Source organism: Eptesicus fuscus, chromosome 1 (genome assembly GCF_027574615.1).
Source record: "Eptesicus fuscus isolate TK198812 chromosome 1, DD_ASM_mEF_20220401, whole genome shotgun sequence".
Taxonomy (NCBI): domain Eukaryota; kingdom Metazoa; phylum Chordata; class Mammalia; order Chiroptera; family Vespertilionidae; genus Eptesicus; species Eptesicus fuscus.
In genome coordinates this window covers 3,583,305-3,601,330 of record NC_072473.1, presented here as the reverse complement: position 1 = coordinate 3,601,330, position 18,026 = coordinate 3,583,305, and the positions used below count along the sequence as shown (strand labels likewise).

The following is an 18,026-nucleotide window of genomic DNA, read 5'->3' as shown; positions in this document are numbered from 1 at the left end:
GTTTCTATTTTGACTTCCTCCGGAGTTTCACGCCATAAAACAGGTCTGTTGATTTTGTTTGCTTATTTGCAGGCCTCCAGACAGTGGGCATCTTTCGAGTCGGAAGCTCAAAAAAGAGAGTGAGACAAGTAAGTGAGAAGTAAAGATGATATTGTACATTTCACTTGACTTTCAATTGAATTACCTCGTGTCAAGTTCAAGCTTTTGCAAATTCACTTCTGAATATCTTTTCTGCACCTTCCTGCCAATTATAGGATAATTGAGTCCCGAGAGGTAGAAGGCAACAGCTCAGAAGCTCAGAAAGGTTGCGATTGAGTTAGGATCAAACACTTGAAGGCAGAAAGTACAGACGTGTGCCTGGCATGTACAGCCAAGAAAAAGTGACTTAGAAATACCTTATTGAAACTGTAAAAGCAGGAGACTCAGAGAGTACCTAATCAGTAAGCGATAAGAAATAGCAAATAATTAGACCGCATCAATTTTTTACTAAAATGCAATATGAATAATGCCATTAACATTCATATAATGGGATGCTTTCAGATGACCCTAGGACCCTAATAAATAATTCTCAAAAATAAGTAATTCTTATGAATTTTCCACGGAACCAGTGATTCCCAATTCATTTTTCATGTGGGGACTGTACCCTTGATTTCCTTCAGCACTCTGCAACATTCTTGCAACAGAAGCTTGCTATTGGAGCTTCAGGAATAGGTTCCTCTGAGCAGGCAGGTCTCTGTGTTCATGATGGCTTCATAAAAGGCAAACCATCCTTTGAAAAAAGAATTCATCTGTTGGCTAAAAAAAAAAAAATAGAATGTTATTTTCCCTGTTTTGGTTTTAACAGAAAGGAATAAGAAACTCAACAACTTAAAAATGCAGCCAAATCAAAATTATTTTCAGTTGGATGAAGCTGAAGGGATGTTTGTTTAGATTATTGAAACTAACTGAACTTAAATATCTCCTCACCTATCTTTTTTTTTTTTTTTTTTTCAAGATAAGAGGTCTTTCAAAAGAAGTGTGTTTTCTGTTTGGTTTTTTGGTTGGTTTTTATTTTTCATAGTCACACAAGAGACTGTTGAAGTCTATGTCACAACAGGACTTGCGGGAGGGAAGATAGCATCGTAGTATTTCTTAGGCCTATGCAGAGTTGCAGGATGTTTCCACAGACATGATCTCATTCACTCTGCCCACCAGCTCTGAGTAGCCCCTTTCAACCACTTCTTTTGAGGATTCGAGAGATTAAGCAACTTAAGTCAATATCACACAATGTTAAATTCAAGATCATGCAATTTAGACCAAGCTCTTTCCATGATCCATTCTTTCTGCATGTGTGTGTGCTCAAAAAAGAAACAGGGTGTGTTCGAGCCCTGGCTGGTTTGGCTTACTGGTTAGAACATCTCCCTGTGGACTGAAGGGTTGCAGGTTCGATTCCGGTTAAGAGCAGATACCTCGGTTGCAGGCTCGATCCCCGGCCCTGGTCTGGGCGCCTATGGGAGGCAACCAATTGATGTGTCCTCTCACATTGATGTTTCTCTTTCTCTGTCTCTCCCCACCCCTTCTACTCTCTCTCAAAAAAAATCAATGAAAAACATCCTTGGCTGAGGATTAACCAAAAATAAATTAATTAAAGAAAGAAATACGATGTGTTCGAATGATCACAAGTGGGAATGGCACCATACCTTTCTAGCTGCCTCATGCACACTAATGAAAAGTTGCCTGGACAGTGGTTCAAGACAGTAATGGGCATTTTCTTCAGGTGGAGAGGTGGTGTCAGGAATTACTCCTCAGTAATATCTGGATCCAGCAAAAGAAAAACTGCATGGAGATGATCTAAGAAAAATAGAATTCGTGGTCATTTAGATGTAGATTTCAAGAATGATTCTCTAACTTACCATTTCATCTTGTTATATTCCTTCTTAGCACCCTACACTTTTTCTTCAGAACAATTGTCACAATATTAACAGTTAATTAATCATTTGTGTAATTACCAGGCTATTACCTGTTTCTCTATCAGCTTGAGAGCTGGGAAGGGTAAGGAGTTTTTACCGCCATACTTTGAGGGCCTGGTACATAGGGAGCGTGCATTACATCTTTGGTGAATGGACGGGTGAATGGACGCTTCAACACATGAACTCTTACAGAAGCTCATTGCATTGAATAGATTCATAAACTCACAATTATTTGTACAGCAGAGAACAATACATAAGAGAAGTTGAGATGTCAGTGATGAAAGTAGGGGGCAGACATAGGACTCCCTTCTTGCTCTTGTGTCTTCCTGCTGCTGCTGTGAATGCTAATAAACCTAGTATAATGATTTAAGGCATGGAAACCTTCTGGGAACTGTTATTAAGCTACTTTGACAAATATAAGGCAGCTTTTATTTAGTTATTGTCACCTTTCAAGACTTAGTCATGCATGGCTCATCAGGTTTTAAATTTCATTGTTTGCAGAAAAACTTGGCTTTCTTGTCGAGTACTTCTGTAAAATGTCAAAATTCCAACATGGTAGCAATGCTGATATGCAAAACTGCTGTATAATGGATTCATTCCTCCCTCCCACAATTATAGTTGACCCAACCCCTTAGCTCTTCCTCCCAACTTCTGGATATTGTTATCAAACCCTTCTGCTTGCATCACTAACAGTAAACCCACAGATACTTCTATTTAATAATGCACTTACATGTATATTCATGGCTGGGTTGCATAGACTCTGTAGATAAAGGCAACATGTTGTTTACATCTCCTCCTTGGATATTAAGTTGATGTAGATCTTTTCATATATATATATATATATATATATATACACACACACACACACACATCGTATTTTCTGGCGTATAAGACGACGGGGTATATAAGATTTTCCTGGGTTAAAAAGTGGTCTCATACGCCGAAAAATATGGTAGTCCAATATATCTAATCCATTATATCTAATCCCATCAATATAGTCCAATATACCGTATTTTCCGGCATATAAAACAACTTTTTAACCCAGGAAAATCTTATACGCCCGGTCGTCTTATATGCCGGAAAGTACGGTATATATATATATGGATTGATTGATTGATTGATTTCAGAGAGGAAGAGGGAGAGAGAGAGATAGAAACATCAGTAATGTGAATCATTGATCAGCTGCCTCCTGCACACCCCTCCTGGGGGTCAAGCCCACAAGCGAGGCATGTGCCCTTGACCAGAGTTGAACCCGGGACCCTTCAGTCCACAGGCCAACACTCTATCCTCTGAGCCAAACCAGCTAGGGCTATGCAGATGATTAAAACTAACTGAAATAAATATCTCCTCGCCTACGTAAACTTAATGCCAGATGCTAAAATCACAGTGCTTCTTTTGCTGGGCACTGAACGTAGAGATATGGTGTTACGAGACTGCCACTTGAACTGTTGTCTTTCCAGTTACGTGAGGAATTTGACCGTGGGGTTGATGTGTCTCTGGAAGAAGAGCACAGTGTTCATGATGTGGCTGCCTTATTGAAGGAGTTCCTGAGGGACATGCCAGACCCCCTTCTCACCAGGGAGCTGTACACCGCTTTCATCAATACTCTCCGTGCGTAATACAGCCATCAGTAGGAATGTGTTCCTGGATTACCCGGATGTCCAACTCACTCATCCAAGCCTTGTGCATGTGTTTCACAATAACTTTTGGTCCTTATTTATTGGTCTCTAATGAGTGGGTTATTTGGGGAATTTTCTGGGATTCACCCTGGAGAGAATTAGCAAGAAGCAAGTTGCAATAGAACAAATGGATGCAGCCAAGAATTTGGGATGCTTTCAGATGACCTTAGGACAGTAGAAAGTGCTGTGTATTGATGCTTTGAAGTAATAACAAGAGTTCACTTTGAGTCTGTGCCTAAAAATGAGATTGCATTTCTTGCACAAAGAAGGAGTGAGAAAGGGTCTCAGATTGAGAAATGGGGACAGGCAATATTCCAGGGAAGCAAGATGGTATAGCCCTGTGCCAGGACTTTCCCTATGGCCACTTGCAGGCTATTGAGACAGATCCCATGGAGGAGAAAAGGAAGGTGAGGGTAGGGTAAGAATAGGTTAGAGCTGAGTGAGCCTCCATACCTTTCTTCCTCCAATGCTGTAATTCAAATAGGAACACAAAAGAGAGAGGAGACACAGTCGCTGCACTGTGTCTTAGTTATTGCCAAAAAAAGGTCTATCTGTTCTGTATTGCTCAACAGAAAAGAGTTTCAACTATGTTATAAACTCAAATTTAAACATGTTTGCTAATTCTCAGTCATTGTTAGTAAATATTAACCAAAAATGAAAGACAATAATACATGAAGTAAATGATTAGTAATGCCAGGAAAAGGAGGGAGAAGAAAGTAAGGGAAATTAAGGTACCTTCCTAGCCTGGATTATAATGCTTGCTCTAGATGTTACATTTCCCTGGGTCTAATGAATCTTTATATCCTTCATAGAACCTTGCTGCTAAATTGCTACATCAGTGGGAGAGTGGGTGAAGGAAATAAATGTGACCTGATAATCTCTTTCTGAAGAAAGTTGAGAGGATGGTCCCTCCTCTGAGCCTAAGTAGTGTGCATTCCCCCATTTTACTGACTTAGAGCACCTCTTTTTGCCTTGCTTAGTGTTGGAGCCAGAAGAACAACTGGGCACCTTGCAACTCCTCATCTACCTTTTACCTCCCTGCAACTGCGACACCCTCCACCGCCTCCTACAGTTCCTCTCCATTGTGGCCAGGCACGCCAATGACAACATCAGCAAAGATGGGCAAGAGGTATGCACCCTTCTTCTGCTATAGATATTGTGATTCTTTTCTGTGCTTGTTTTCAAAAGGCAAGCCATCACCCTGCTGGCATGGCTCAGTGCTTGAGTGTTGACCTATGAACCAGGAGGTTACGGTTAGATTCCCAATCAGGGCATATGCCCGGGTTGTGGGCTCGATCCCCAGTGTGGGGTGTGCAGGAGGCAGCCGATCAATGATTCTCGCTCATCATTGATGTTTCTAGCTCTCTCTCTCCCTCTCCCTTCATCTTTGAAATCAATAATAAAAATATTAAAAATAAAAAGACAACCCATCAATTTGGTTAAACATTTCACCCGGAGGAAATGACTCCTCCCTTTCCCAACCCATCTATGTGGAAGAACTAATGCAGGGTTTTTTCTGGAGGGACAGTTTCTAAGTGCATTAACCTCCTATGTTTCAAGGATGCTTCTCAATGACGCAGTCATTTTTCATGATGATGCTTTACCTCAAGACCTCAAATTTCCATCTGTGTGAAGCAGACAAACAATGAGCTACAGAGGTGCTTACAATCATGAAAACATGGAGTAATGGAGATGAGGGGAGATTGCTGTCCTTGTAGTTAATTTGATGTGCTTCTTTAACTTGGAGCTGAAATGTGATGTCACCTCTTTATTCTTCCTGTTTGTTCCTGGAGCTCCCTTCTGCCCTATAGCTAGAAGTCTACTATCTTCCTTTGGAGAGGTCCTTTCTCTCCTTAAACCCTTTCCCCAAAATAGGGACTGGCTCAATGCAATGGAAAGGCATCCTGCTTTCAAACCAGATGTAGGTGGAACCTGAAGGCCTCCCCCATCTGAGCTCTTGGTCTCTGGTTCACTTTGGTCATACTCATATGCTTCAAGGTGCTTTTAGGTTTGTGTCTTGGACAAGAGAGATGCTTGCTTCAATTTTAAGTGACCTTTTAGCAAGCGACCTATCTAATCTTCACCTTAACAAGAGACCTATTTCCCTTCTTGATACCATGCAGTCATACTTCTCCTTTCCTTTGGATCCCCAGAAGATCTCAGACCCTTCAACATGCTAACACCCATTATAAATCAACAAGAAGGGGCCAACAGCTTTCCACACTTCACCACAGAGCTCAGCTGTATTGTAGCTTCAATTCTGTGTTTGCCAAATTTCCTTCCCCAAAGCCATGATCATATATAATTTTTTCACTTTAATCCAGAAAGGCAATTCTGCATGTCTTATCCCCATCCTTCCTTTAGGTATAAGAATGGAGCTTTCCTGAGTTAGCCATTTTATCTGTATAGAAGTTATAATTAGTGAAACTTCTGCTGGCTTCAGATTTCATAATATGGTACTGACACCTTGTTTGAGCAGACACAGCTCTTTGATGGATACACTGTAATTCTCATAATTGTTAAGTAGTCATCCTTTATCAACTATAGATATAACAGAAGCTGTAGAATCATCTGCCTAATCATTGGGTAAAGACAGAGCTCTTCCTATGTTCCTAGGTGTGTCAGGGCTTCTGTGATGTTTCTTAAGTACTGTGTAAGAAGGAGAAAGTTGGGTCTCTGCTGATTAAGGAGGAGTTGAGGAAAGCAAAAAGTCCAATTGAATTCACTCTTGCTTTCTTAGAATCATTTCAGACAGTCTTTTAGTCCAAATGCTGAACAAGACTCCATTGCCTATGCCAAAGAGAAGGAAATATTCTTGGATAGGTACAAATGAAACTTAGCATGCTGAAATACTAGCTACCAATTATGTGTCTCTTACCATGTGCTAGCTATGTACTAAGGACTTCATATGTTATAGTTAATTCTTTATTACGCAAGGGAGATATCATTGCCCCCGTGTTTCAGAAGTAAACAGAGTTGGAGGCATTAAGTACCTTTCCCAGTGTCCCACAGGGAGCTTCCACTTATGGTTGTGTAGTATTCTCTACCAGCTCATGCTGAAACAACTGAAAAAAAAAATAAACAAAGGACCTCGCTCTTGTTCATCTCCCTCTACTCTTAACTTCTACCAGAAGAGGTTTTAGCTAACTCCCATCTCTATGCAGTGCTTCTGTGGTCTGTGTATTCAATCCCTACACACCCTTTACTCAATTCCTACACACCCTTTTTCTTTAACCCTCAACTGAGGATATTTTTCCCTCATCATTTGTGCATTCTATAACTCTGGGGAGGTGTCATGTACCTCATAGTCACTGTAGATTTGCAGAGTTTTAGCAAGCAGAAGGCAGTAGAGTATCTTGAGGAAGAGACTTTTTTTTTCTAATTCACATAAAGTTGTGATGTTGGATAGTGGTTGGGTTGATCCTTCGCATCCCTCACCCTAGTTGAGACAACCAAAAGTACCTCTAGACATTGCCAAGTATCTGGTGGGGTGGGAGAAGAGGCAACATCACCCCTTGGTAGCTTTATGACTCACTTACCATGTGTTCGTGGAGAAATCTATTAACCTTCCTAAACCCGAGTGGCCTTATCTGAACTTTGGGAATACAAATTCTTCAACTGGCACTGCACCATCGTTTAGAAGACTAACTATTTTAAGGAATGTGAAAATATCCTGGTAACAGCGAAGTTGTACAGGGAATGAGAGATTCCATGGGTTTCTAGACAGTCTTGACCCAAACATTGAATCAAAATGAAGGATTAATTAAGAAAAATTATAGTTTCAGGAGAAATGCAAGCAGAACATTGCTTCTGTGAAGTGGTTATAAGTTACAGGAAAGCAAGCAGCCCTCACAATCATCTTGGATTGGAGTAAAGGCTACGGAATGAGAAAGTATTGGTGAGGTGTGGAGGGGAATAGGGCTGTGTCCATAGAGTCGTGAATGCATTTGTGAAGGGGAGGTGATTGACTCTTTTAAGGCCTGAAAGACTCTTTGGAAGGGTTCCACTGAAGTGCTATATGTATGTTATAGATTGATTAGAGACAGGGACAGAGTAAGTTAAGAAGCTTTTGTGTGAATAGCAATACTGAAAAAAATTGCATTGCATTATAAATGTTTCCATGTAAGAATGGCCTTGGCATTAAACCACTTATGTCCTGGGCACTGGTTCCTATAAACCAGTGAGTGTTGTTCAGAAATTTTCTAATTACTGTCCCTGAGATGCTGTAGCATCTAGCAGGTTGAGGCCATGAGGACACGAGGCTAGTACAGAATTAGGGGATGCATTGCTGAGTAAGAGAAGTGATGAGCATGGGCCACAAATCTTAGGAATGGCTTCGTGGAGGAGATTGAGTTTAAACTACACATCAAAGGGTGTGTAGGGCCCTAGCTGGTTTAGCTCCATGGGTAGAGCATGGGCCTGCGTACTGAAAGGTCCCAGGTTCGATTCTGGTCAAGGGCATGCACCTAGATTGCAGGCTTCTCCCAGGCCCTGGTCAGGACTCATGCAGGAGGCAACCAATTGATGTGTTTCTCTCACATCGATGTTTCTCTCTGTCTTTCCCTCTCTCTTCCACTCTCTCTAAAAATCAATGGAAAAATACCCTCAGTTGAGGGTTAAAGAAAAGGGGTGTGTAGGAATTGAGTAAAGGGTGTGTAGGGATTGAATACACAGACCACAGAAGCACTGCATAGAGATGGGAGTTAGCTAAAACCTCTTCTGGTAGAAGTTAAGAGTAGAGGGAGACGAACAAGAATGAGGTCCTTTGTTTATTATTTTTTTCAGTTGTTTCAGCATGAGCTGGTAGGGAATACAGAATGAACAGACGGCAGTGAGATAGAAATTAAATTGGGAAGTATGGTCAACAAACAAAGCAGTTTTGCCCTGGCCAGTTTGGCTCAGTGGATAGAGCGTTGGCCTGCAGACTGAAGGGTCCTGGGTTTAATTCCCGGTCAGGGCACACGCCTGGGTTGTGGGCTTGATTCCCAGTAGGGAGTGTGCAGGCGGTAGCTGATCTATGATTCTCCCTCATCATTGATGTTTCTATCTCTCTCTCTCCCTCTCCCTTCCTCTCTGAAATCCATAAAATGTATATTTTCAAAAAAGAAACAAAGCACTTTTCAGCTTTTTGTCTTACCTGTTCGTTAGTCTGTGTTAGATGTGTTATCTGTTTGTTGGGTAGTTGTTATGGATTGGAACACAGAAGAAAACTGAACCAGAGACTCAAAAAGCTTGGAGGCTCACACAGGCTCTGCCAGCATCTTGCTACATGACCTTGTATTTATAAAACAAAGGAAGAAGAAGGAAAACAGAGTTGGGGTTGCGGTTGGGGTGGAAGGTTTGAGCTTCCTTCTTTATAAAATGCACAGAATATTTTCTAATGGGTGCTTAAAATTCACTGCATCATTAACCAATAAGATCTCAAAGATGTTGAAAAGAAGGACATGAGAACAAATATTCACTAGTCAGTCAGCGCTTTGCTTGGGAAAAATAGTGGTATCTTATCGAATTGCGTTGTTTTTCTATCTTGTGTTTGTTTGTTTTATTCCATTTTGTCTAGTTTGCTATTTGCTTTGCTCCTTAGGGGAAAGAAAGAAATTCCCAAAGTATGAAAGAGTTCATTTCTTCTAGAAAGAATATTGCCGGAACATAATTGAAACCTCTTGAGCAGTGGTTTCTCAGGTTGTCCAAGAACCCTCTGGCATTGATGGAAAATGTGGTGTGAATAGCCACTGTTTTCGGGGAGAGAGTTTGAGGCTGGCCTTTCGTTTTCAAATAGCCTGCGAGGCCAAAAGAAGTCCCTAGCCACCAAAGGAGAGGCAGGGCTGCTGACCTTTAAGGAGGTGCACGCCTCCAGGAAATGGGAGGTTGGCTTTGGAGCTGCAGGATCAGTGCCTCGCTGCTCGCCTCGCCCTGGTCCCCACCCAGCTTTGAAGCCAGGGTTTCATCTCCTCCTGCCACACAGGGTCTGCCACTCGAGTGTGAGCGTGTTGGGGGGGAGAGAGGGGGTTCAGGGTAGAGATGAAGTGCATGGGGCTCCCTGGAGCCAAGCCAGCAACTTGGCTTCTCAGCCCCACCAGCTCCAGGCTGTGGCTCTAGGCGTCACCTCCCTGTCTGTAAACAAGGGCAGAAGCAGCAGCTGCCTCCCCAGCTTCTAGCGAGAAGAATTGAAAAGACCGAGAAGAATTGAAAAGACCGGACATGCTAAACTTTCACTAACGGTGAGCTGTGCATATCAGGATTAGAAATGATCTAGAGGGCCCGACTGGCATGGCTCAGTGGTTGAGCATCAACCTATGAACCAGGAGGTCACTGTTTGATTCCCAGTCAGGGCACATGCCCGGGTTGTGGGCTCGATCCCCAGTAGGGGGCGTGCAGGAGGCAGCTGATCCATGATTCTCTCTCATCATGGATGTGTCTCTCTCTCTCTGAAATCAATAAAAGTATATTTTAAAAATATCTAGGATGCTCATCTAGTAGAGATAAAATTTTGCCTTGAATTGGCTGGCTAATAGTGAAATAATGAACCAAACCCAAGTGCACATTCTATGACCTAGACATAGCCATCTACATGCTGAGACATGGGGAGCAAGGGTGGAGGCTGCCATGAACGAGTCTCCAATTGAAAACACAGCCACACAAAAACAAAACAGCGTTAACAAACCCCAGCAGCGTGGTCTGCAGCTGGAATCCATGTGCCGTTTCACGGACAGATTGTGTTGCTTTCCCAGAATAGCAACAGGAGAAGGAGACAGCGGAAACAGAGTTCTGGATTATCCTTGCGTTAAACATTCTTTTCAAAGAAAACAAAATCTGAGAGACAGCTAGAAGACAGCCATCGTGTCCTGGGACCAGGGCTCTCACCAGACACCCAATTGGCTGGCACCCTGAACTTGGACTTCTCAGCCTCCAGAGCTGTGAGAAATAAATGTATATGGTTTAAGCCAAAAGGGAAAAAAAATGAAAATCTTTTATTTGTTAATATTAAACAAAAAAACCAAAAAAACAAGAAAGCTCTGATATTGTGTTAATAGGGGAAAGGAACGCACTCCAAATGCTTCGGAGTTCTAGAGAGATGAGCTGGGAAATGGCACGTATTTGACTGTATCCTTAGCCATGAACTTGTAGGAAATGACGTGAAAAATAAAACGAACACTTGTCAGGTTTTATATCAATGAAATAAAACAAAGGAAAAAATAACTCAGCAGTCATACATAAGTGGCACTTTCTTAAAAATCCCCAGTGTTTACCATGTGAAATCATTTTCCTTGGCGGCAAACCTGAAAACAGGCGCACTTTCTAAAAATAATGTCCCCATGTTCCACCCTGGGAGTGCAGGGCTGGTAGCCACCACTTCAAGGCTCCACAGGACAAGAGTGGGACTCAGGCAGCTTTGTCTTGGCTGTGACCCAGAACTCGAATTCTGTGCTGTGTACCCAGCTGCCACTCAAACACTGTGCAGATCCCCCCTCCCCCCCAAGCAGCCACAGTCCCCATACTTCTGCAGGAATTACTGGATTTTCAATATCAACAAGAGAAATAAAAAGTTGCCTAGCCATAGCCAGTGTGGCTCAGTGGATAGAGTGTCAGCCTGTAGACTGAAGGGTCCCGGATTCGATTCTGGTCAAGGGCACGTTACCTCAGTTGCAGGCTCCTCCCCGGCCAGACCCTGGTAGGGGCACGTGCAGGAGGCAATCAATCGATGTGTTTCTCTCACATGGATATTTCACTCTGTCTTTCCCTCTCTCTTCCACTCTCTCAATCAGTGGGAAAATATCCTCAGGTGAATATTAAAAAAAAAAAAAAAAAAAAAAAAAAAAAAAAAAAACAAGAAAAAGAAAAAATTGCCTGGTGGTCTGCCAGGGCCAGTTTTGCCCCACAAAGACATGTTCAGAACCCTCTGCCACACTGTACTTCCTGAGGTGCCTTGTGATGTTTTACATGTTTCTGCCTTTGCATGTGGCCTTGTCACCACTGGGAAATTGCCTTCTGTCCCACCTCCTTGGAGTGTCCCTGCGGCCTCCAGAGTTGATAGCTTCATACTTTGTACTCACTACTTAGAACTGGTAAGTGTCTTTTCCCTCCCTAATGTGAACTTTTAAAATAAGGACGGTGCTGTGATCCTTGTGGGAAATTTTTGTCAATAACTAGAATCCATGAAAAATGCCCAGCCTGTGGTAGATGCTGAGTGGATGGAGTCATGGAGAGATGATGGATTGATGGATGAAGGGATAGACGGAAGGTGGATGGTTGAATTGGATAGATAGATAGATAGATAGATAGATAGATAGATAGATAGATAGATGATAGATAGATGGATATCAATATTTTTAAAGGGCAGACAGGATAGAAGTTTTATATAGTACCAGTTTCACAACAAATCACTTAGAGTTGTAAAATTTTACTCAGTGTGCTGTTGAAATGACCACTGTGCCGTGAGCTTCAATCCAAGACATGAAGCAAAAGGAAAATGATGGTACCTCTCATCAATTCTGCCAGAGGTGATGTAGTCCTTGCAAGAAAAAAAGGAAAGGGAAGGTTCCATTGGTTACTGAGCCACTCAGCACTTTGAAAAGCAAAACTAACCACAGTTCTTGTCTTCTCTGTTCCTGTAGGTCACGGGGAACAAGATGACGTCTCTAAACTTGGCCACCATATTTGGACCCAACCTGCTGCACAAGCAGAAGTCATCAGACAAAGAATTCTCGGTCCAGAGTTCGGCCCGGGCTGAGGAAAGCACAGCCATCATTGCTGTGGTGCAGAAAATGATTGAAAACTATGAAGCCCTGTTCATGGTAGGTGGTCCTTCTTTGGCAAGGCATCTTAGTTAGCTGTCTCTTCATCGCCTCTTGGTGGCACAATGTAACTCACACACACACCCTTCTGGTCTATAGTGCCGGTCACTGAATTCACTGGAAGGCAGGCAGTTTCAATAGGAAAAGAAATTTACAACCTCTGCTATCACTGTAAGTTTGTGATTCCAGGTGTAGGCAAACGTATTCAAATTATAAATTTCATTTTGTTGTGCCCTAAACAAGGGTCACGTTTGGAGTCACTTATTCATATAGCAGTATCCTTGCTCGAAATATTGACAAAACCATTCTCTTTGGAATTATATGTGGCCCTCAGGAATTTATATATTCATACCATCTTCACAGATGGCACCTCCTCAAAGGTCAATAGGAACATTTTAACTCCTCCATGAAGCTTCACCTATGTTTTCTGTGTCCTTCTCATGCCACTTACCCATGTTATTTCTCTGTCCCTTGAACCCCGTTATTCTTCTTCTTGATGCTTATCTTAGCATTGTGCTACAGTCATTTTTTACTATTTCCCCTAATAGATTATAAACACATTTAGAGCATGGGCTGTGCCCTTGTTATCTCTTCTCTGTATCCTCTGGACACTTTTGGGAGGCCCTTCATCTGGCAGGCACTCAATAAATATTTTTTTGATTTGTATTGAATTACCAGTTCCTGTTTCCTTCAGAAAATTGCCTTGCCTGCTCCAACTTCCCTTGAAACATTAGAACAAATGCCAACTCTTTTCTATTTCTGTTTACCACTCAGATTGCTTGTCAGAAGTTACAGAAATTTCCTCTGTGTTTCTTCTCCCCTTCTACCTTGTCAGTGTGCAAACACTCACCATGAATCTTACCTATTGCACCGAGCCCATTGTGTCTCTCCAACCAACTGTGGTAGTCTCCTCTTTTGAATCCCCTCAGTAGTTTGTCTATATGTTTCAAATGCCTTGCATTACATTTCTTTTCATCCTTTGTCTTATATCAATTGTTTTTGTACATTTGAGAGCCAGTGATTTAAAATCTTTGCCCTCTGTGTCTTCTTACCTATGCAATGGTGACTAAGTAATTCAATACTCAATAAGCATCAATCTCAGTTTTATGAAATGGGAAAAATAAAAATATGACCTATTTCCCAGGGCAGTACTCACCATCATTTGCTATGTGAGAGTATTCTGCAAACTATAAAATTCTATGAACCTTTTAATTAATACGTAGTGATATTAGTTGGGCTACATGCGCTGGCTCAACTCTCAGGACACAACAGACATAAATATCTTGTTGACATAAAGTTTAATCAAATGTTTGGTTGGCAGCCTTACATGTCATGATTTAGGAACCCCAGTTCTGTGCATCTTGAGACACTGCAATCCTCCAGGATTTATGGGCCAAACCTAGAAGGGACGTTCATCATGTCCACTCAAATCCCATTGGCCAGAACTCACCCATCAGCCATCTTTGATTGCAAAGGAGGCTGGGAAAAGTATCCCCGCTGGATGTCCAGGAGGCACAGAAAATGGATTTCGCAGTGAAAAGTTCTCTGAGGTAGAACAGTGCCACGCTTCTCGTTGAGTCCCTGAAACTCTGTTCCTATGTTGCACACAGTAAACTCTCAAAAAATGTGGCATTTGTCATTGACTCTATATAAATTTCACACTTCCGCCCAAATCCTCGTAATTAATTACATATTTGGATGAATCGAATGACTGAACTTATCAACCTTTTCATCAAGTTTTTAAGTCACATATCTTTTTGCCAAGCAGTCTTGGCATTACTTCATGCTCTCTGGATTTTTTTAAACACAAAATAATACCTCTCATCAATCTTAATTCTGTTCTCTAAATTCTGTATTCTAAGAAAAGTTCTTTATGTGAAACCACTAATCACCAGGCATCTCTTTTCACCTCAGATACTAAAACAGCTCTTCCTGGCCTCCTGGAAAGGACGATTGCCACCTTTTAATTGTGCCATTCCTCTCCTTCCCATTTCCTGCCACCCGGGCTACCAAAAACAGCAGAGAAACAGCAGTTTTCCACCTTTTCCAACATTTCCCAAATCTGATCTTTGCCGCTCTCTGTAGAATTGATGTCAAGACTCTCCTGGGTGATAGCTCATATTTTGGTTCTCCTCACTGAGGCCTGTTCTGGCCACCTTGTCTAAATACAGCCCCTCCCCTCACCTTGTACCCACTTCCTCACTTCCTGTTCCCTTTCCCTGCCTTTCCACCTTAGCACTCACCACGACTAATACAGGATTTTACTCGTTTCTCATTTGTTGAGTGTTTGCCCATTAGAATATAAACTTCATGACAGGATGGCTTTTTGTCCTTTTCCATCTACTTTTTTGACTGCCTGGCATTTGGTAGAAAAAAGAAATATTGGTTGAATTAATAAATGACTCAGTGGTAGTTTTGTGACATCTGATTTCCATATTACTGAAGTTTACTAATAATAAAGTTTATGTATAAAAAGGTTGGGCAGGAAGGAATTAAGGATAGCTTTCTCAAAATAAGTTAACCATTAATGCAAGCATTTTTGATCTCCTTACATGGATTACGGGAATTACAAATGAGAAAAGAGACAGTGGTTACAATACAAATCTCTACTTCCCAAGTGACAGGGGTGATGGGTAGAAGCTATCAAGCCTGGGTCAGTAAAAAGAAAACTGGCTGTGGAATCAGAAATGTTTGCTATAGTCCTGTCTTTTCTATGCATTAACTGTGTGACCTCATGTTCTCAGATTTCTCTGTCTTTAGTTATCAGAGGATTGGGTTAGAATAAATGATTAACCAAGATCTCTTCTACTTCTAAAATCTTCATGATTCTGTGCCCTAGCACTAACTTCATCTCTTTTATTTCCATAAAGCACAGGAGAAAATTAAGCTCATCACTTCGTAGATTCTCTTGGCATATTTGGCATTTCAGAATCCTGTTGGTTATACCAAAGCTGGTGGCTAGTTGGCAAAGCTGGTCTAGGTGGGTGGACCAAAATTCAATGATGCATATAGCTGCTTCGTTTGGTTTGGTTTTTAGGAAACTTTCAGAATTAGTACAGTAGTTCCAAACAAGAAAGAATAAAGCTAGACGGGACCTGAGAGTTAAAGGTAGTTCACCATTATGCAGTTTCACAGTCCTTGGAAGGGTTTGTGAGCTCAGAAAGAGACATTGCTTGCCATGGGCAGATTTATTAGGAAAGGTGCTTGTGCGTTTGTCCTTGAAGGCAGAATGTACCCTGAAGGCAGCAATTCCGCAGAACTGATGGAAGGGATATAAAAACCCACAGAGGCCTGGCAGGGACCCAGAGTTTGTTCTGAGTGTTAATAACGTCCTTCATTTCCTGATGTCTCTTCCAAGTGGCCAGTGTCTGAGGTAATTGGAAAGGGCAAAAAGGAACCTGGCTTTGTCCCATCGGACAGAAGAGCTGCCTACATTCAAGAGTCCGACTAGGACAGTCTTTTCAGGCACCGTGTTGAAAACCCTAGAGCTGATTCTGATACCAGCCATCATGGGCACTTGATTGAACAGTTTATTGAACACCGAGGCAGCAGATTGTAATCACTATTCTCAAACTTAAGCATGCAGCCGACTCACAAGGAAATGTGTCAGATATTCAGATTCCAGAGAATCCGATTGAGTAGCACTGGGCTGGGGCCCAGGAATCTGTACTTTCTAATGAATGTCTCCAGGGCATTCTGCTACTTTTATCATCACACCTCGGGAATCCACATCTTGGGAAAGATGGTGGGAAGATCATGAGCTTTGGGGTGCGCTACTAGAATTCAAATCCCTGCTCAGCCATATATTTGCTATGTAATCTTGGCCCCATGCCTAACTTTCCTACGACTTCATTTTCCTGTTGGAAAAAGAGAAAGATGGAGTTATCTGCTTTATAGGATTATTTTGAGAATTAGAAGTGACATGTTAAGGCACTTGGGACAAGAATTGACATATACCAGGCACTAAAAAAAAAGAAGATCGCTGCTATTATTATATTACATTGATGAGATGTCTGCCCTGTCAAAGCAGGCGTTGCTGCCAGACTGAAAGGGTCCATTTGCCCTCATGCATTAGAGCCTAATAGGGCATGAATAGGTTCTCGCAGCAAAGAAAGTAAGGGTTTATTTTTAGGAAGTGGCCTCCGCCCAGAGACAGGTGAGCATTTAATGCCCAAAGGCCTGGCTCCCCAATGGCTTCCAGGGAAGGGGTTCTATAGGGGAAAATCATTAATCATGGTGACTAAGGGAGTTAGGATTGTGGTCCGGGTCATGGTCTAGGTCGTGGTCTCTACCAATTATTTGGTGCTAAGAGAGTTGATCAGTGCTTGTGCCGATAATAGCCATGGCATCGTTTAGTCTTGTGTTACTGCTTTTTTGGGCCTGGAGCTGAAACACAACTGAAGCCTCGATGTTATCTTTAGTTTGATCAAAACCCTGTCTCTGTGGGCAACAGACCCAAGGATTTATTCCTAATTTTTTTATGCCAACCAGAACCTCATCGTCCTGAGGGCTCAGTGACTAAAAGAGTATATGTGCAAGGGGGAAGGATGCAGGTGAGTCAGGTGCTGGACAAGGCCAGTTTGAATTGAAATGAAAGAAAGAAAGAAAAGAAAGAAAGGAAGGAAGGAAGGCCATATTGAGGAAGTGAAGTTTCTACATGGTTCAAGTATCTCCTTTGCAAGGAAGCACACCCTGACCACTCTGTATAACAGTGTGACCTGCATTTTGTTGTTTGTTTTTGGTTCAGTGTCTACACCCCTTAGATTCCTTTACCTTTAAATCCTGATCCAACATTTCTAATATCAACAACAATTTAAAAACTAGAAAATGATACTTCCTCTCTGGGACCACTGGGAATAAAAGAGAAGGATGCTGCATGCATGTCTAGAAATGGCCACGGGCATGGCTGCGAGGCACAAAGCATGCGCTGACCACATCGTTAACACAGTCATTGGTCTGAAAGCTGTGCCTCTGTAACTGATACTGGGAATCCCGGAGAAAACTCATCGTTGCTCTTGGAATTAAGAACTTCAGAGCAGAGTGGAGAAAACTGTCAGCTCCTTCTGAGGGTTGATGCCATATGATTCCTACGAGGGCTGTTTTTTTTGGAGAGAGGGAACCGAGAGAAGGCAGCACCCCTGTGGGCGATGAAAAGTCCGGAGTGCATGGAGACGTGGGAACACCAGAGGGTTCCCACCCGCCGGCCGCTTCAGCAGCCTGAGCTGAGGACAAGCACAGGGCACGTGGGAAATTTCAAATGAGAACTACTGGGAAAAGGGGTCAGAGGCCAAGATGAGGATTCCAGGCTCTGGAGCCAAGCTTTGCTTTGTGTTCTCTTCCTTCCCCAAAGCAAATTGCATTTTCTTAAATCCCCATTTACATGCCAAGTCCAAGGCTGCAGGCAGTAATCCAGGTCATCGAACAAGAAGTCGCCCCCCACCAACATATCCAGATAATGAACTAGGATTTCCATTTCCTGGCTTCTGTAACCACTCTTTTTGAAACAACCACTGTTTCCGGGCTTGAGGTTGGCCACTCCTTATGTACCTCACTGGCTTATGTCAATTTCACCACCATTTCATGAAAAATAAGCCAACATTTTT

The 18,026-nt window shown here is 42.3% G+C and overlaps 1 protein-coding gene across 2 annotated transcripts in view; it reads left to right on the top strand.

The window, feature by feature from the left end:
- ARHGAP6 (Rho GTPase activating protein 6) overlaps window positions 1-18,026 on the top strand; it is a 529,598-nt gene that overhangs the window by 450,895 nt on the left and 60,677 nt on the right. For both annotated transcript variants that reach the window (XM_054720322.1, XM_028132776.2), the window contains exons 6-9: window positions 73-128; window positions 3,410-3,560; window positions 4,609-4,757; window positions 12,244-12,423. In XM_054720322.1, the coding sequence (XP_054576297.1) occupies window positions 73-128; window positions 3,410-3,560; window positions 4,609-4,757; window positions 12,244-12,423 (536 nt within the window). The remainder of the gene's footprint in view (window positions 1-72; window positions 129-3,409; window positions 3,561-4,608; window positions 4,758-12,243; window positions 12,424-18,026) is intronic.